The following is a 20,447-nucleotide window of genomic DNA, read 5'->3' on the forward strand; positions in this document are numbered from 1 at the left end:
CGCGCCATATTTTTGGCCACTCCGTAATTTCTTTCATTATCTGTGATAGGCTTTTTTTTCTTGTAACTGTACATTGTAATTTATTTTTAAATGCAAGGTGGGAAATAGAAATAGAAATAAAACAACTGATAATGCTCTTTAATGAACGAAATGATATATGAAATGAATCATATACTGAATTGTGGATATGAAATCAAGTGAAGCTATGATCCTCGCAGTTATGAACGCAATTTTTGCGATTGCGTAGGGAAGCCTGAAAAATTTAAATAGGACTTCAACGGGGTTTGAACCTGTGATTTTTGCAATTGCGTAGACCAAATGACCAGCTCCCAACGTCAGTGGCTTCATAGCTCAGTTGGTTAGAGCGTCGCACCGGAATCGCGAGGTCACGGGTTCAAACCTTGTTGAAGTCCTGAATTTTTCAGGCTTCTCTACGCAATTGCAAAAATTGCGCTCATAACTGCGAAGATCATAGCTTTACTTGATTTCATATCCGCAGTTCATACATGATTCATTTTATATACCATTTCATCATTGATTCATTCCTCACGGGACCATTAGAACCCACAAATGACCAGCTCCCAACGTCAGTGGCTTCATAGCTCAGTTGGTTAGAGCGTCGCACCGGAATCGCGAGGTCACGGGTTCAAACCCCGTTGAAGACCTGAATTTTTCAGGCTTCTCTACGCAATTGCAAAAATTGCGCTCATAACTGCGAAGATCGTAGCTTCACTTCAAATTAATTTTGCCGGCGCCAAACGCAAGAAATTCCTTAAGAGCCAATCACAATTGCTGATTGCTTTCATCTCGTATTGGCTGAAAATTTAGTGAGACTTTGTAAGCTTACCATTGCAAAACCGAATCATTGGGCAAATTGTGTTCAACACACGATAAAAAACCGCTTCGACTATATCCAGTATCATATTTATCACTGCAATTCCCGCATATTGGTGGAGTAAAGAAAATCTTAAATCCAGTTCACATTCCCTGATATTTCTAATCCGTTGTTGAAAGCAACGCGCACAATAACTTCAACATGTCTTTTTGTTTCTCAGCCATGTTCGAAAAAGCATTGAACGACACAAGCAGGGAGAAAACAAAAAGGTCAGAAAGTGAAACAAAAAAAATAGACTTGGATAATTTTTGTTGTCATGCCGACACGTGTCAATGTTGTTGTTCAGTGTGAAGTGCATTTGCTTGTTTGCTTACATTTTTGTTGGAAGTTGCCTTTTTCCCCCAAGCTTACAGACTACTCTTGTTTTGGATGCTTAACGATCAGCGTAGCAAATAGATTCCATGTTGCCGTGCGTCTGTTCAGTAAGATTTCACAGATGACGTCAAATTGTGGTAAGTACAACAAAGAGGCACACTGGGCGGTAGCCAAGTGTTCACTAATGTTCTTACCACTTTTTGACGTCTTCTGTGATCTATTGCTGAAAAGGCGCACTGCAATATGGAATCTATTTGGTTTATATAATAAAGAATTAAAAGGTTTTGATGATGGCGTGAGCTATGCGTCTGTCCTCTAATAGATCGTACATGAGAACCAATCAAAATGCGTGCATTAGTTATTATATGAATAACTTTTGATGCCAATTAACCATCTAAATCTTACCTGTTGATAGAAACTGTCCCTTGTACGAGTGGTTGGAGTCACTTGTGCTGCAAGCGTGTTCCCTCACCTGGACAAACTAAAGTTTCCAGTAAGTTTAAGAATGCTACAGCAAATAACGTTTTTTAGAGTGTGCAGTGCGGGATTTGCAAGAGTAGACAAATCATGTCTGTCTTTTATTGATAAGGGAGAAAAGACGTGACGTTTTTCTGAGGGTTATCCGTGTAACGCCAATATTTTATCGAAATTAACTATCAGGTTTGGGTTGCTCGAAGCATGGTTAGCGCTAACCAGCATCAAATACAATGCCATGGAAACCATAGCTTTGATACCCCTTAAGCAACGGTTCACGCTAACCTGGCCTGGAGCAACCGGCCATTTGCATGCTTGTGCTTGTGCAGCTGCCATGTGGAATTAATAAAAGGAGGCAAGCAATTCAATCCAATTTCATCTATCCTCTTTGCTTTCGAACAATAGTTGTTTTATTAATATGCCATCTCTTTAAAGACAGTTGTATCTTTGTCTTTATAGTAATATTTTATTCCAAAAAAATTCAAATATTTCTCAGCTTTATACGTTTTGTGACTGCTGTTAGAGTGGTAACCATTACAAACAAGCTCATGTTTTTGGCAACAACTGTCAACAAAGTGTTACTAATGTAGCCACAATGATGCTTGACTCTGCTACGAGAAAGCGAGATGATGCAATGAAATACTTAGAGAAAATGGGAGATAGGTGAAAAGAGGAATTGTTGACTGAAAAACAGCATAAACTGTTGGACAAATTTTAGCCTTGCCGTCAACGACAAGCACTGCCCAAAAAAATCAGGGCAAAGCTAAGGTTACACAGTCTGCTAAAAGCGCCAAAATAATAATAAGCATTACACTATTTTTGGTTACAGATAGTCTTTGTTGGTTTTTATTGTATGCAAGACATTTGGTAACTGTGAACTTTGATATGTTATTTACCGTTTACAAGAAAAAGATAATCTTGCTGCTTACATGTATCTTTCTCAGTCTCAAACAACTGTGGACTTAAATCTTATACAGGGCTCGAAAAATATTTGAATTCCACCTTGCCCGTTGGGCAAGTAGTTCTCAAATTTTGCTTGCCCAGGGCAATTCTCCGTTGCCCAAATTTTCAAGCTCATTAATAATTCATGAACCCAAAAATGGAAGCCGTACTTGTCGACAGGTGTGTGTTAATGTAATAAACCCATCTTGACTGTAGTCATGTTAGTGCTGATCACTTTCATGTTTACGCCATTATATTCATTTTTTTGTAATACCTCCACAACTTTTATCTTCTTCATTCCGTCTTTATGAAGCTGTACGGTTTGTAATAATTAACATGGATGAACGCAGTTATAATCACATTGAAGTACATGTTGTGTGTACCCTACATTGTCAGATACTCTATCACGACTATCTGCTTTCCCAATACAATCTCAATGAGCTTTTTTAACTGACTGTTTTCAGACGCCTTTATATGACACCCTAATGTTTTTGTACAATAATTCCAGAAACCCAAACGTGTAACGCGCGTTCACAGCTTCCGAATATTCAGTGCTAAGTACCATATTTGGAAACCCCTCGCTCCAATTAAGTTCGCGCGAGAACATTGGTGGTATCGCGTCACGGTGTTCTTGCGAAATGATTGGTTGAATGTTTCTCTCTTGTTGTTTCAAATATGGTACTTAGCAAATTGAATATTCAGAAGCTGTTTTCCCAGCACCCAAGGGCCGTTACACGTTTCAGCCCTTATGGGTTTCTTATAATTCTCAATGACATGTCATCGTTTGACATGTTACTGTAGTAATAATAAGAATTCCATAGTGATAGTCTGCACTTTGCATACTAGCGATGGTTAACAGAGTTTAAAGGTCCACGTGTCTCTTGCGTACAATTTCTGCAGCTTTGATATACCGTTGCTGGAAAATGCTCGCAGAAAATTGCTAGAATTCTAAGAAATAAACAAAGCTTTGTCGTGCGAAACGCGGCTATTTGTAATCCTGGAAAGAAATTTGATCGAGGCAGATTTTGATCACGTGCTACGCAACCACTTCTGAGCCGTGAGGCGCGCGTCACGAAATCAACGAAACAACGCTATAAATTGTAATTTTCGTCAAGCTTCATCTAAACACTTGATTACCCTTGTGCCCTTTCTTCTCAAAATCATTATCAAAAATATAGCCGCGAACGGCTTGCCTGGGCTCTTGCCCGTGGGGCAAGTAAGGGAAGAAAGTTACTTGCCCAAGGGGGAAATCTATATCTCGGACGACCGAACGGGGGTTTTTTGGAGCCCTGCTTATAAAGTACTGAATATGATTTAATTTGGCAGGTGAAGGACAAGTTTTTCTTAGTAACAAGTTTTAACACTTGTTTCTTTGAGGGATGCATGCCATCTTGGCATGATATCTTGGTTAGATATTAGATATTAGATATCTTGGTTAGATATTAAATAAGGCAAAGGGGTTGTGGAACAGAGCTGTTGGCTTTGTTAAGAGGAAAGTTTCCTATATTGTTCCTATTTTAGATGAGAATTCCTATTTTTTTTCCTATTTTTTGGCCACTGTCTTACCTATTTTCCTATTTTCTGAGTGTCATTTGTCACTTGACGCCCTGGAATTGGACCGACAAAAGAATTGACGCCTTGACAAAGGGCTAACGCTCGAAATGTCAGTTCATAGATCTTTCTTACGGTAATTTACCTTTAACTAGACCCTCCGTGAGGGTACACTGGGTTGCCTGTGGTACGTGCACCGTTCCAAACCATTTTTGTTCATGTTGGGGGGGGTCATTAAGACCATTTAAGGGGTCACCCAGAAGTCATACCATCAGAAGCCCTTTGGCTCACAGGTCCTCACACGTTCTTACGACGAAACAGATCTGTCCTTGCGTAATATGTAGCTCTAACAGTGCACGAAATTGTTTTGGTATTGTCTATCATTGTAGTGCCATGGTAGAAGTCTTGGGTAAAAAGCCTGAGAAGACATGTGGTTACTAGCAAAGTACTGAACCCATAAAGATTGAAGAAAATAAATGGGAAGTGAGAAACATTGGCTTCTGGGCTGACATGTTGATAAACTTCTTTTCACCACAAGTTTAAGCGTGCCCTCTGAGCATGTGACAGCTTTGTAATACTAAAGTTTACTAAAGTTTACTAAAGTAGCCCTGTCCGGCTGGGTTAGTATCTGGATGGGTGACCTCAAACATATACCCCTTCGTAAAACAGAAGCATTGGACCGAAAATACTATTAACGCTAGCAAATGCGAACTCAGCAAGGTACAGATTTTGTTAGCTTGCTTTATGCAAAAACTAATATTGATGCAAAAGTAAATTGATATACAGTTTTTAGAAAGAGCAGAGGGAAGTTTCCAGGACGGTCGCTCGAGAATAACATATTTACGACATGAAAACAACATTAATTTTGAACCGTGAATATAGAATATAAAAAGTCACGATCAGCGACAAACATTTTGGGAGATTTTTGCTACGTTCACTTTTGGTTGCACAAATAAATCGCAAAATCGAAAGTGACATCGCCGGAATTCAGCGGGCGCCGTGATTAAGTTACCGCGGCATGTTTACTTCCAAACAGTGAAGCATCTGTGTCAAATGATGGCAAGATACCCGGTTTTCGTAAGTTTCTTTTTCTGTCAAGTGTTTTATAAAGTTTGACAATAAATGAGCGAAGTCAAAACAAAGATCACAATCGCCCAAACTCTTGAGGTTGACCCGGGGTTGACCATTGTTTCTTATAAGTCAAAAATTTACTCTCCAAGACAAGGTTATTTATCACCAGGTAATTCCATCATTTTGGAAATATTATTCATCGGCGTCACAATTTTTTTGCTGATATTGGGGCTCATTCTAAATTTTTGTTGAAACTCAAGCACGCTTCCAACAGACCTGTTTATTTTCATGAAACCTTTCCTGCTTACAGATATCCTCCCGTATCACGTTTCAACCTTAAGCTCGAAAATTCAATACACAAGATATTATAATTTTACAAAGGCAGAAAATATCACAGAATCTTTTTACAGCGAAAAATTTTATTGAAACAAACAACAAAAGATGCACTAAAACGTCATTCGCGTTGCAATGACTTTCGACGCCATTGCTGGTTAACGAGAATAACAAACTCACGAGGGTTGAATGTATAGCACAACAGAAAAACGCTCGCCCATCTCATTTTGACACGAAAAAGCTTTACTATTGCCATAAAAACTATCCAGTTAAGCTCGCATATTATAAAACGTGATGAATTCATAAAGGCCACCTTTTCCAGCGAACAATTTTTTGAAACAAACAACATATTTGCTCTTAGAGGGGAAAACCTCTTCCTATTTCATTGCGTGCGTGAAGACAAGAAACTCAATCGTGTCAAATTACCATGTACTTCAGGTTCAAACCCTTTCCTGAAGAACCTTTTCCTTGAATAACAAGAAAATGCTTTACTATTGCCATAAAAACTATCCAGCACACATATCATAAAACATGATGAATTCATAAAGGCCACCTTTTCCAACGAGCAATTTTTGAAACAAACAACATATTTGCTATTAGAGGCAAAAACCCCTTCCTATTTCATTACGTGCGTGAAGAGGAAAAACTCAATCGTGTCAAATATGCCCAATATTACAGCAAACTAAAATTTCAGGATCAAACCCTTTCCATGAAGAACCTTTTCCTTGAATAATGAAGCACAAAATAGACGACAAGCTTTCTTTCAAATAATTCTTGGCTGTCACATTTCCAATTTTTTTTTTACCTGGAGACTGTGCAGAGTTGATCACAGATCCACTTAAGCTGTTCAATTCGTTCTCTGTCTTTGTTGAACCCATACGTTTCCAGAGAATTTTCCATTTGATTTCAGTGTTTTACATAACAGCACACTTGGTAAAATCTTAGAAATGCAGCTCACTTTGATTTCGGCTCGACTGGCGACAGATTGATGTCGAAGTCCATTACTCGTCGCTTTTAAGATTCCATCGCCTGTCTTGTTCAGTATCCAAATGACTAGCCATTATTGAGCTTCATAAGGGTATATTTTGTTCAAAGATCCACTAAAACGCCATTCGCGTTACATGACTTTCGACGCCATTGCCGGTTAAGTTTATCATTCTACTGTGTCCACCACAGAAATCTACGCATTTCCACTACCCTCTCTATCCTAAGAAAATACGAGCAGAAGGTTCTATGCACAAAGATACCACTTAGCAGGGGAGTGACAGGCAAGACTTTTATCGACACGGAAAAAAAAAAGAAAACAAACAACTCCCACCCACTTTCCGACTGGGATTGTCATACTGGCAACCCAGTAATAACTCGTTTGATCAAACCAAAATGTTCGCGTTTCACTCTCTACCGATGCAGCATTACTAACCTTAGCCTGCGAGCAGACTCTCCGAGGGACTGGGGTTGTGGGTAGAATGAGAGATAGCCTGTTCGCAGGCTGTGCTAATCCATAACCCTAATCAATGAACTTGGAAATGGTCATTTTGTAAGGTCATAATGAACCAGTAGAGGAGATGGATATGAAGAGTGCTATGAGGGAGACATACGCTTTTAACTTCGGAGAGAAACGTGTCAAGAACATCAGCGTTTACATATCAGAGATTATGGTTTCAAATCCCGTTAAAGCCTGCATTTTTTCAGGCTTCCTTATTATGTAACATTCATACCTACGACGAACAGTATATCTTAAAATGCCCCTCTGCGCAGTTCAAACGTGTTTTTCATATATTAAGTACGTCAGAAATGTTAATAAATTTGACACGTGTACCTCTCACTGAATTTAGTAAAGTTCACACATTAAACTGTTTTGTTAGTTTAAGTTCGTTTCCAAACTATAATAATAATAATTGAAACTTCTTCCAGCGTTTATTTTAAAGCCACAAGTGATCCTCTCTCTTATCTGGACAATTTAAGCAATTGTCTCTTATGGACACCTGAAAAATTCAGATGGCTTCAATGGGATTCAAAGCCATGATCTGCAATGCTCTACCAACTGAGCTATGAAGCCACTCAGTTGCGAGCAGGTCAATTTCTTGGGCTCATGTGTTACCGTGAAGGACTCGATGATTGTAATAAATGTATATATTTACGTGGTAGAGCATTGTACAAGTAACGCAGAGGTCGTTGGTTCGAATGCCATTGAAGCCATCTGAGTGTTTCGGGTGTCCATAAGAGACAATTACTTAAATTGTCCGCATTTCAAATATATTTATTTATTTCATCCATTCCACTATTTGGGAAATAGTTCCAATTTATAACATAGCGTGCGTGCTTGTCCAATCCAAATCCTAATTAAGCGACTGGTCTACGCTCATGGCCACGCTCAAAATGACATTGGACATTTCGTAACATTACCGCTGTAAAAAGAATGAAAACAGGCAGAATTGGAGCTTTAAATCGACAAGAAATAGCCTTTTGAGATAAGCCGCGCTGATATACAGTATTTAGGTCTAAAAACCCCTTTAAAGTCGGTTAGCTTTCAATTGTTTTGCTGGGTATCACTACGTCAATTCTCTAAAAAATTCGACTCTCCGGGAGCTTGTCTCGTTAGTTTAGTGGATATCGGAAACTGCCTGGAGAAGCCATCGATCCGGGTTCAACTCTTTGCTTCGCTTGTTCTAAATCTTCTCTGCATGTTTAAATGTTTGTTTCTTTGAAGTAAATTTGAAGTCTAAAGTAGATTGTACATTGTGTAAGTTGAATAAAAAGAGAAATGTCAGTTTGAGGGATGGCCACGAGTGTTGACCTAAGCGACTATGGTGTATTCAACACATTTTTTTTTATGTCCAAATATGGTCATGGCACGCGCAATATTCGTCGTGCACACAAATTGGTATTGCTATGTTATAAAAGAATTGGTTCATGCTTTTAGCTGTGCGTCTATCGAGTTATGGATGTACTTGGGAGATTGCTAAGCACTCAAGAAGCTAGAGTCGCATTCGGTCATCCCCTCGTGCGACTCTTTCGCTTTTCTCGTGCTTAGGAACCTCCCGCGTGCCTCCATAACTCGATAGACGCACGCTAAGCATGAACCAATTGTTAATTCTAGGATTTCATGCTATCGTATGTAACATATTGGTTTGGGGTCAATCTCAGGCGTGACAATGTGTTTTCCGGTTTCTGATCGTTGCATCCAGACGTAAAGGTCTCTTTTCTATTGAAGGTGCTGCTTCTCGACGAATGCAGTCAAATGACTGAGCCAGTCTCTCTTCTTCCAATGGCCAGGTAAGCAATCCATAATACTAAGCAGGTAGGTATTCTCGTTCAATGGACTATTGCCATTCTACTTGGTACAAGTGATAAATAATATTTAGTTTTACTGCACATAAGTGTTCCAGACTGTTACTAATCTGTTACTAGAGTGGAAGTCGACGACCTGCAACAGGAGAAATCCGCTTGATGATTTGCCTGTTCAACCGAAAACAAACACTGGAGATTGTTTCAGTAATTTGTCACTCTTTGTTTCGTCCAAGAAACGAGGGCGTTTCTGTTGAACGTCGTTCAGTAACTATTGATGTTTAAGGTGTAATAAACCAATGGGAGTCTCAGGCAGGATTAGTGAACTGAACGCTTTTGCTGATCTCAAGACCTGAGCCTGAATTTAAGATACCTTCAGAAATCGCTTCTTAAGTGTATACGAAATAAATTTTAGTTTCATCGGTGTTTATGTCAGTATAAAGCTTCAGTCTTTTTTTTTTTTTTAGGTTTGAATGTCAGAGGCTTGTTCTTGTCGGGGACCCCAAAGTAAGAGCATTGGACTGTTTTGTATGAATTTAAGTCACTGCAGTAGAGTTCAAATTCTCAAGCACGAGGTTTCATCCATTGTGCTCTCACTTCGTTCATTGAACAGCTGCTGTACTATATACTACATTGCATTCCCAATATCTCAATGTTAAGTCTCCATCCTGACTGTAAAATGTAAATGTAAATGCTTTGTTTATAGTGGAAGTGCACTTAGCTATGAATCTAGTTCACAGGCACCCCACTTTTAATAATCTGAAAGAAACATGATTAAGAACCCCAACTGACAGGGGCAACCAGTTGGCTATTTACAAAGCGTGGTATACTTGAATCCGGGACAACCGGAAACAAATCCAAACAAGAGGCTAGAACGAGATTTGAACCCGGGGCAAGCATACATTACTTTTTCTGTCAGTTATGCGAATTTGAAATATTTAGACAAAAAAACCTTGGTGATAAATTTCTTTATTCTCGTCACTAGTCTGCTGTACAATGTATTGAACCTGCGAGGAGAAAATTTTGTGTCCATGATCATCACTCTTGTGAGTCAAATCCGTGGGCGAAGTTTTGGGCCGGGCTGCAACGATATGTCTATTCCAACATTCTGTATGGCATCCCTAAATATCAACAGAAGCCCCAACAAATTTACAACACCGCCACGCGTCACGTGATGTGATGAATTCTCTTTACATGAAGGTCATGCACCGCCCCTATAAAGAACTTACATCGACTTCTAGTTGTGAGGAGGGTTTTCACTCTACAGCCATCGGAGATTACACTTCAATTGCGGCGCGTCTTCTTTTAAAGTCGTACCACATATATATCCTGATGATAATTCTCGTGAGTATATACTAAAACAATGAATAACGATGAAAGCGCTCTGATTGACTACTCAAACTCCGAATATCCTTGACTATTCACTTCCGGGCAACTCGTGTTGGATTTTGCGCTAGAAAATATTGTAATAGTTGAATAAATGAGATAATATCGTCTTTTTGTGCTATATTATCTCATTGTTTTAGTATATACTAATTAAAAACAACTTCTCACCTCAGTGAATACTTGTTGGCTATTGCTTGGTTGGGATTCATTATTTCTTGGTTACTCCTCGTACCTCTTTTTATAATGCTTTGCACTTGCTGGGTTTCTAAAGCGTTTGGGTCCCAAAACGATTGTTGGACGGTTGGACAAAACGAATATATAGGAGGGTTTTAGAAAAAGGAAACTGGCGAACTCTTTGTAGGACAGCAGCGAACAATGTTGACGAAAATAGCTCAAATTTGTACGTGAAGCTACGAAACCAGAAGCTGATTGTAAGCGAAAAGTGAAGAGCAGTTTGTTTGCATGTTTATAGCAACTGAGTCCGACCATTCAAGGATCTGAGCCTGAGCATGAAGCTGGCCTGGAACAGACACTGTTTGATCGACTGATCAAGATGGTAAGATTATGCTCGGAAACCGAGAAAGTTGAGAAAATTTTACAAAATTTACAACAGAGAAAATTTGCCGAGCGAACATTGCGTTAGTAGTTATGTCTTCATGGTAACACGGCTTTGAGAACGATTTCCAGCCAGCTGCCGCCAGTTTTTGAAAGCTTATTACACTAATCAATTCTGTTTAGCCACATCGCGTTTGAGTCACGGTTGGAAAAGAATGCGTAGATATTAAGATCATGAATCGCAAAATAGGTCATTTATTAGCATGCAGGCTGCAGGCATGAATGGAACAAACAGACTTTTTTACGGAAAAGGATTTATGGATGCTTTTGTGGATAATATCTGGTGGCTGATTGCAACACGAATCTAGACTATTTGCCGCGCTGTTAAAATGTTTATCCTTTTTTATTTCAGGGATATGAGGCAACTCTTTTAAGAACGCAGGCAAGCTTTTCTCTTTTTTTTTTCAAATTAAATGTAATTTTAAATGTTGATTACGTGATTTACGAGCTTTCACGAGCCTTTGATAAGGAATCATTAAACGTTTGCGTCGCGAATGGCTGCATGGGTAAGTAGGGACCAGTAATTCCATGAGCATATGGGCAAACCTGGGAATATCTCCCGAAAATGGCCACTGACCGCCTGAACCCACACAAGACCAGCTCAATCCCGAAAGTCGGCGTTGGATGCATATACAAAGTAACTTCACTAAAAGGCATCATATGGCAATATTCGCGCAATACGCAATATGATGCCAACGCCAGCTTGCTCCCAGTCGTAAATCTTAACCCTATAAAAAGAGAGAGATACAGACGTTAATTCTTAATAATATTTGTTGTCTTAGCGGCGCTTTTTCCGGAAAATACGAAAATGACAATGTTTGGTTTGAATGTGTTCCTCTTTTTCCAAACTCAAGTTTTAAGGCATAAAAAAGGTACAGTGCCTTGCTTACTTGAACTATTTTCTGATGTACATTTGTTGCACAGTCGGTTAAAGTGGTGGATATTTACCGAACTAGGAAGTGACGTGCTAAATATCCACTTTCGGTGAATAATTCTCAGAAAGACCTGTCTCTTATGTCTGATTTAATCTCATCGCCAGTCTCTCTCATTGGAACAGCACTGTTATCAGCTGTATAATTTTGAAACTTCAATAGTGAAATGATATAATATTATCACAATGTTCGTTCTTTTTCTTTTGTTTTTCCGTTGCCTGCGTGCTAATGGATTAATGGTTTTTTAGATCAAAACTGATCACTTTTCGCATGATTTTTGTCTTGCAGTACCGTTGCCATCCAGCCATTAGTGCTGTATCCAACAGGTAGCTAAAACGTATGCATGGCTAATAAATTATCGGGGGTGGGGTGGGGGTTTGTTCCCAACCGATAATGGTGAATGAAGCATCAGGTCACATGACTGACTAAAGTCACTCAAAACGAGTGCCATCAACGAACGATGATGTGTTTACTTCGCTGTCTAACGAAGCGTTGCTCGGGTACAGAGAACACACTCTCCGTTAAAAGGAGCAGATACTTCTGATTTAGGACAAAGCCTGATTTAGGACTGTGGCCCCCCTGGGCCATCCTAAGAGAGAGTAATGGACTGAATCGAAGATCAAAGGACAGGATTCAGCGTGTTCCTGGTACTTTTCCTTGAGCATAAGCGCTCTTGAATGTCTCTCCTGTATTTTCACAGACTATTTTATGACAACAAGTTATTGGATGGGGTAACAGCGGAAGATCGTTCCCCTGTGCTGGTAAGTCAAGCAACTGAAACTCTTAAAAACAAATTAAAATAACAAATAGACAATCACACTCATAACTATGTAGTTGCTTTAACCTATCGTGTATAAAAGATTAAAATGAACTCTGACGGTTTTGCTGCTGGGCTACCCTAATAACCAGTTTAGGACTCTTGCATTTGTCCATTAAACGCCTAATACATGCAAAAATTTCAGCGTGTTGATTGGTTGAGAGCACGCCAATTAATCCCAAACAGAGTGCAGAAAAGTGACTTTAGTGCAGTTGCAATCTGGAATATATAAGCACTCGTATTTTTTTCAAAGACTACAAATTGCACAATTCAGTGCAAAAAGTAGTAATAAACCAAGAATTCTGATTGAATCAATCCAATGCGCACCCTGGATGGCGCAACATGTCGAAGTGTTTTCATGTTTATCAATAAAGGGCAAAATTACTGAGCGCTGATTGGCTGAGACAGAGGGCATTTTTTCTTAATCGAGGGCATTTTTGGTAATCAAGAGAGGGCTTGATTACCTGTCAACGATTGGTTAATCCGTTGCATAGCAACGTATAAGTTTTGCCCTTTATTGATAAACAAGTAATCGCATGAGTCCTCGTACTATTAAGGATTAATTGCACTTGTATTTTGGAAATTTTCCAAAATACTCGTGCAATTAATTCTTAATAGTACTCGGCCTCATGTTATTACCTATACATATTAAGTAATCACCGTGATTTCTCTCGTGCTATTTGAAATAAGCACTCGTGATTTTTTTCAAAGATTATAAATTGCATTCGCTCTTTGTTCGTCCTTGAAGAAAGTTACTAGCGCTCATTTATTCCAAATAGCACTCGAAATCATGTGATTACTTTAACAAACATTGTACTTCATAGGATCTCATTCCAACTCTGTGCTTTTACAACGTGGCAAAAGGAAAAGAGGAATGTGGCAGCGATGGAAGCTACTACAACGAAGCTGAGGTGAGCTTTACATCCGGTGGAGGAGGTGTCGGTGGCTTTCCGTTTGTTGAAACCCTGATTCGAAAGCACATCGTATATGTTTTAAATAGTGTTAAAGGAGCATGTCCTTGCAGATAGTGAAACTGATGAGGGATAACTTGCACTATTTAGTAGAATCAACGAATTTCTTGAGTTAAACCGATGGCTCATAATTCTTAACACGAGAAAGTTTAAAGTGATCAAGTAAGTTCGGAGGTATATGCCGAACACAGCAATCATTTTATTCGCTCAATACTTCCGCTATCTGCACTATTTTTCCTCATAATTGAACAAAGTGTTTTGATGGTTTTAGTCTTTTATGAGAAATGTATGTTAGAAAAGGTAACGATGCAAAAGAACTCCGCAATTCGCAGATTTTTCTGTTATCGAAAGAACCCAGCTAAATGCAGCGCATGCGTAGTAAGTTACAAAATTGCGATTGAATGCGGAATAGCTTTCTCGAAAATACGCCTATTTTTCGAGGCACGAAAATACTTTAAGAAATAAGTAACTGAATTATTGAAAAAAAAATTGAACTTTAACAGAGGAAATTCTGGATATTCCAGTGAACCTTCAACAAGGGATGGTTAAAGATCTCTCTGTCAAATTATTATTGAAATAGTGTTAACTTGTGAGCATCGTTGCGAGCTTTTTACATGCAAATTATAAAGAAAATCTAAGGACCAGATTTTCTGCAAATAAACAAAACCGATTTTAAAGGCCTGTTTATATTTATTCCTGTTGCCATGCCAACGGAAAATACGTCAGCTTAACTATCAAAAAAACCGAAGTTCGTGTTAACTTGCTACCGTTTTTGGCGACCAAAGGTTCAAGGATTTTAAAGAAAAAGGTAAATGAAACATAGATATCAAAAACTGTGTTCAGCCACGTTCAAGTGTTTTAATGCCACTGTAGGTTTTGTTTGTAAAATGAATTCGCTTTTGGGACAGCTCTTTAATTAATGAAGAATAGGTACGATTTGACTTTCTTACTTTCCGTATATGTGGCCACGACCCCAAGTTAATTCCACGTTTAGCTTTTATACTGTTTTTCTACACAAAGCATAATCGACTGCTTAGTGTGTGTTACGCTACATGGGAGGAAGAGCAGGGCTGGTGTTTTGTTCACTGAAGGGTTTTGCCTTCAACCATTGTCCCGGTTTTAATAGACCTTTTTGCAGATACAGCGGCCATTTTGATTTCTATTGTTTCGAAAGACATTATAGGATGCTGAGGGGGCAAATTAATATGTATTTGCCCCCCTTGGCATCCATAACAGCTATTTGAAACAATAGAAATCAAAATGGCCGCCGTATCGGTAAAAAGGTCTATTCTCGAACTCGGCGTTGTTGCTTCTGTACTCTTTTTCGAGAGGTTTTCCGATTGTAATTCTCATCAGGAAAGGAAAGGAATTTTATTTAAGTGTCCAGTCGTTCTAGCGCTGGAGCACTAATTGGGGACGCTGTAAACTGAAATTAACAATTAACGCAAATCAAGTCAAATGTTGGTTTTTGAGGAGAGGGGAAACTGGAGTATCCGGAGAAAACCTAGCCTCTCGGTGCAGAGTAGAGAACCAACAAATTCAACCCACATATGGCGCCGAGTCTGGGAACAAAACCCAGGCCACATTGATGGGAGGCGAGTGCTGTCACCACTGCGCCATCCCTGCACCCCCAAACCATTTTCATCGTCTCTTCTCTTCTCTTCTCTTTTCTTATTTTAAGTAGCCGGCCTAATCAACAGATCATTTGTATTTGGCTATGAACCCACTATACTACGTTTAAGTGATTGTAAGGAGGCAATGCAGCCCAGTGTTTATGGCGTTTGCCGTGAGATCCGCCGATCGCGGATTCGAGACCCGTTCTGGCCACTCGTTGAATTTGTTCCTGGTAGTCCTTGGTTCAACTTCTCACTGAGCTGCACTTGTAAATAGCCAACGGATCTGCCTCCACCTAGTTGGGATTCAGGCTTAACAGATGTTGTTGTTGTTAAGCCCCTACAGGGAGCGGTCAATTAAGTTTGTATCTCTGTATTGTTCCATTGTCGCCGAAAAGCCCGTAAAGAGAATTCTGAGTTTAAAAAGTTAAAAAGTTACTTTATTTTCTTGACCGAGGTACATGTGTAAGCATTTCTTTGCTTTAACGAAAGTATCTATGGTTTGCCGACATTTTCGCTGTTACAGTGGTATAATTGTCTGAGTTAGAGAGAGAAGTATTCTTGCGAAATGCGATTTTCAATTCTTTTTGCTTTTGGTATTGTTTGTCTTTTTCACTTTCAGGCCAGGTTTGTAGTGTTTGTCATCGAATGCCTGCTAAAGTCAGGAGTGGAGCCAGCTCAAATAGGTTAGTAATCATTTTTGACAACAGTACCGTTCTTGTCAATGATTCAAGGCTACAAGGACAAGTTGCAATAAGTATAGGAAATCGAATAAACTCGGATGCATTTCGTGATAGGCACAAGCAAGTTCATGCGATATTATTTATTATGTACTCAACAAAAATTACTCCAAGTGAAGCTATGATCCTCGCAGATATGAACGCTATTTTAGTAGTTGCATAGAGAAGCCTGTACATACATACAGGACATCAACGGGGTTTGCATCCGTGACCTCGTGATGCTGGTGGTTCGCTCTAACCAACTAAGCTGTGAAGGCACTGATTTGGGAGCTGGTCATTTGTGGGTCCAAATGTTCCCATGATGAATGAATCAACGAACGAAATGATATATGAATTGAATCTGCGCAATTGCTAAAAATTGCGCTCAAACTTCAAGGATCATAGCTTTTCGTTTGTTAAAAATTACTCCATTGCTGTGTATCCATAGCAACTTCCGTATTGCACTCTATAAGCTATTTGTGCATTCGTCATTGACCAATCAGAAAGGCGATATTCTGTTGAGTATTTATGACAGGTCACGAATTTCAGTCATCTTCTTTTCCGATAAGAAGGAACATAATAAAAGGGCGCTTTCAGTAAATTCCATTGCGACTGAAAAGAAAAGCCATATTAGTAGTCCAGCCTTCCCTTCCAACCGATGACGTCAACGGACAACAAACTGAGTCCCCTCCTACCACTTTCTTCTTTGTTGTCGCCTATAATAATCAAGGTTACCTGAAATGACATCTTATTGTCTTTAGGTGTGATCACATTGTACAAGTCACAGCTGCATACAATAGCCAACAATCTGACAGCCTCTAGGTATGAAGACATGTTTATTTTGTTAGAATTCTCAGTTTCGATGGGCACAATGTCGATGTCAATGTAAATTCACTGGTTGTTTTTCACTGTTCTTCTTCTTCCTCGCCACTTTTTATCCACTTCTTTTTAATGCCTTTTCTACGTTCCAAAAAAAAAGTTAGAAATGACGACGTTTCTACGCTATGCAAGTCAAAATAGCAACTATTACAACAGCTACTTTCAACGCCCTTGGCCAGTCTACAATTGTTGCTGAGTGATCTGGCCTTTAAATGGCAGTGAGGCTGGAGCCCGTGACCACCTCAATGTTCCTATCCTGAAAATAATGTTGCTGTATGGGTTAGAAGTTTGTAACAAAACAGCTTCATCGCCAGCCTTGCTTCTGTACTCGGGCCCAACTGCAGAATGGTCTGGAAAATGGACTTTCAACGATCTTTCAAAGGGGTTAGAGTTTGTTTGTACAGAGACATAAGTCCAAAAATACCTTAAAATACCATACACTACGTATCGCTGAGTGCTGGTCTATAAATATGTGTATGTCACTGATGTGAGTGACTAAGCGACAAATAAACGCACGCCGGCTGATAGAGAGTGAACAAGAAACTCAAACAATGCTCTCAGCTAGGCCTCGTGCACTATGAAGAATTTGTAGTTCATTTTTACATACAGAAGGGATATTTATTTGTCGATAAATCACGGACTATAAGTCTAACCCTTTTAACATTCATGTGTAATTCATTAAAAACGACATCACTTTACAAGACTTTGTCAATCTAGTTTGTACAGCGCTCGTAACAAGAAAGGATGGAGAGAGTCATTAACACACACCCAAAAAGTGCATTATAGCCAATGCGATTTGAGATTTCACACAGCACATGAATTTTGTGAATCAAATACTGATAACGTCTTCAAAAGTTACTTCTATGCTCACTTCTCGCCACTTTCTAGTATGTTTTGGTCAAAGATATTACCTCCAGCAAATTGATGTATTTCTTTGTCAAAGTCCACGCAACGCTCGCCTCACCAAAGGCTGTTGACGTTGCGTGACGCCCCAGTTACGCCTGCGAAGGAGGCCATTTCTTTCCAAATCGTTCACGGTGTTAATTCGACCTTTATCAACACGTTTAAGAAACCAAAATTTTCCTATTTCTTTCCAAGATGTACTAATGACATTCAAACGATTTTATGTCGATTCGGTTGACGATAACAATTTAAACTTCTCATTATTTTTGTTTCCTTGTGAACGCAGGGCATCATCTCATGCCGAGCTCAAAGCTATACAGGTAATTCACTTTAACTCTTTAATTCAATATTTTCCTTCGTATTACTATGATGCTCCGCACTGCGGGGTTCATGCATACTGCGGACGCTTGTGTAGCGTGCGGATGCAATTTTGAGAGCTCCAGGATAGTGTGATTATGTTTTTATACAGTGTAGCTACAAACTTTTTCAAGTTTAAAATGGTTAAGGATACTGTGCAGTCACTAAAAGCTGAGAATGACAAGCTAAAGGAAAAAGTGGAAGAAGTTTTTGCCGAACTTAAGAAAGTTCAAGAGAACCTGAAGGGGAATCATGTTGGCGGCCATGTTGAAAGCGCATCTGATCCAGACGCACTGAAGTCCTTGGACTTCCTAAGAAAAGAATACGATGATCTTAATAAGTTTAGAGACCAAGCCTTTAACTAAATATCTACTCTTGAAAAATCACTGAAGCAGTTGTCGACTGAAGTATCAAAAGTTTCGATGGCCATTGATCAGGTCCAAGAGTGTAGCTATTCCTACAATCTCAAACTTGTCGGCGTCCCCCAGCTGGAACCACTCGACAATGCCTTCTAGACTTCGCAGCTTTGCTCAAAAATCTTCAATGCAATTGGAGTAGATGTCAATTCGTATAACATCGTCATAGCCCACAGGATCACGCCACGCCATGCTACCGAACGACCACTCAAACCTATAATCTGCAAATTTACACGAAGGCTTATTTGCGAGCAAGTTATGGCACGTCGTATGCAAATTACAAATGTCAACCCAACGAGTATAGACCTAATCGGCTAACTCAATGTTGTACCCAATTCAAATCTCCCGGGACTAAGATTCTTTGTGTATTGTATTTGCATGATAATGTAGCATTCATATTTAAATGATATGGAAATACCTCGAACAAAACGTTTTATTCCCAAAGGGTTTGAATTGGGTACAACATTGAGTTAGCCGATTAGGTCTATTGGTCTACAGGAGGATGTCTCTCTGGATCACGTTGTATCTTCCACCATTTGAAAACCTATTGGTTCACTTATCTCCCCAGCTCGTAACTTACTAGCTAACTAAAAGAAAAAGAAAAAACTAAAATGCTACCGAATCCTCATTAAGAATTTCAAATCAAATGTAAACAACAATATGAGCTGAATAAAACATTATCATCATTATCATTATCATTGACGCCGCGTCTTCAAAGCTTGCTTCCAGATGCATAGAAATTCAAAGAGAGGTGTAATTACATTTTCTGGGCCAAAAATTCGATTGTATGGCTGAGGGAAAGCGAGGGATCTCGACCCATTGCAATCGAGAGTTCAAGGGATTTAGATAATCTTATGTCCCGTGAGCAGTCATCAAGTTAAGGAAACTTACGTCTAGTAGCAATACAACCAACTAAGGTAAACAAAGCTCTCTTACGAGAGCTTCCGTACTATTCCTGTGACATTATTTTTTCGGACGGTCAGTTTAATAATAGTTTAAACACAAGTCTCCCTACCAAGAAATATCTTGAGCGTTTACCAAGTTTTAACGAATTGGATATATTTACTCTAAACAGTTCTCCCGATAGAAGGGATTTTGATCCCTATACCACAGCTATCAGCTGTAGATAGTTTTCTCCCCATAGTTTCTGTCATTCAAAAAGACAATTTCAGTTCTCGTTTAATTCAACCGATGGACTTTATTGTTTCATGCCAATATTAGAAGCCTGGAAAGTAATTTAGAAAGTTTTGATACTCACACGAATAAGCGAAAAAATGTATTTTCACAAATGTTTTGACCAACGGCCAACGTTTGTATAAACGTAACCATTCCTTATCAAATAGTTGGTTTGCCTCTTATCTGCTTGGTCGGCAACAAACAACTTAAATTGGTGTCAAAAAGATATCAAAAAAGGAAGTAATATTATCAGGAGTCCCACAGGGATCGGTGCTAGGACCGTTCCTTTTCCTCGTCTACATGAATGATATATCTGACAGTGCTGATCAGCTTAAAGATCATTTGTTTGCAGACGATACTAACCACTTGTATGCTGATAACAACCTTCGGGCGCTGTAGAATAAAGTTAATGCAGAACTCAGCAAGATCTATGACTGGTTAATTGCTAACAAGTTATCATTAAATATTGAAAAATCTAACTTTTTTGTTATTTTTTGACCAAGGCAAAAGATCGTGAACTATCAAGTAAACTTAAAGGTGTTTGACCATCATACTAATAGCTATATCTCTTTGGAGCGTAAGAAGTTCATCAAATACTTAGTCGTGCTTATCAATGAAAATCTTCCATGAAGTTACCACCACATTGCTCATGTTGCATCAAAAACAAGTAAATCAATTGGTATTATTTCTAGGATAAGGCATTTTGTAACGCTGAGCACTTGACACCTTATCTGCAGGTCACTCACTGAACCATTTTTAATGTATGGTATAGTAGCGTGGGGTACGCAATGCTG

At 39.1% G+C, this 20,447-nt stretch overlaps 1 protein-coding gene across 2 annotated transcripts in view; it reads left to right on the forward strand.

Moving 5' to 3' along the window:
• The window catches only part of LOC138003699 (5'-3' DNA helicase ZGRF1-like), a 69,606-nt gene that overhangs the window by 41,677 nt on the left and 7,482 nt on the right, over positions 1-20,447 (forward strand). For both annotated transcript variants that reach the window (XM_068849904.1, XM_068849905.1), the window contains exons 28-39: positions 1,056-1,104; positions 1,626-1,703; positions 8,796-8,857; positions 9,337-9,376; positions 10,728-10,811; positions 11,223-11,252; positions 12,091-12,128; positions 12,503-12,563; positions 13,444-13,530; positions 15,826-15,889; positions 16,684-16,744; positions 17,991-18,024. In XM_068849904.1, coding sequence (XP_068706005.1) covers positions 1,056-1,104; positions 1,626-1,703; positions 8,796-8,857; positions 9,337-9,376; positions 10,728-10,811; positions 11,223-11,252; positions 12,091-12,128; positions 12,503-12,563; positions 13,444-13,530; positions 15,826-15,889; positions 16,684-16,744; positions 17,991-18,024 — 688 coding nt within the window. The remainder of the gene's footprint in view (positions 1-1,055; positions 1,105-1,625; positions 1,704-8,795; positions 8,858-9,336; positions 9,377-10,727; positions 10,812-11,222; positions 11,253-12,090; positions 12,129-12,502; positions 12,564-13,443; positions 13,531-15,825; positions 15,890-16,683; positions 16,745-17,990; positions 18,025-20,447) is intronic.

Source organism: Montipora foliosa, chromosome 5 (assembly GCF_036669935.1).
Source record: "Montipora foliosa isolate CH-2021 chromosome 5, ASM3666993v2, whole genome shotgun sequence".
Lineage (NCBI taxonomy): Eukaryota > Metazoa > Cnidaria > Anthozoa > Scleractinia > Acroporidae > Montipora > Montipora foliosa.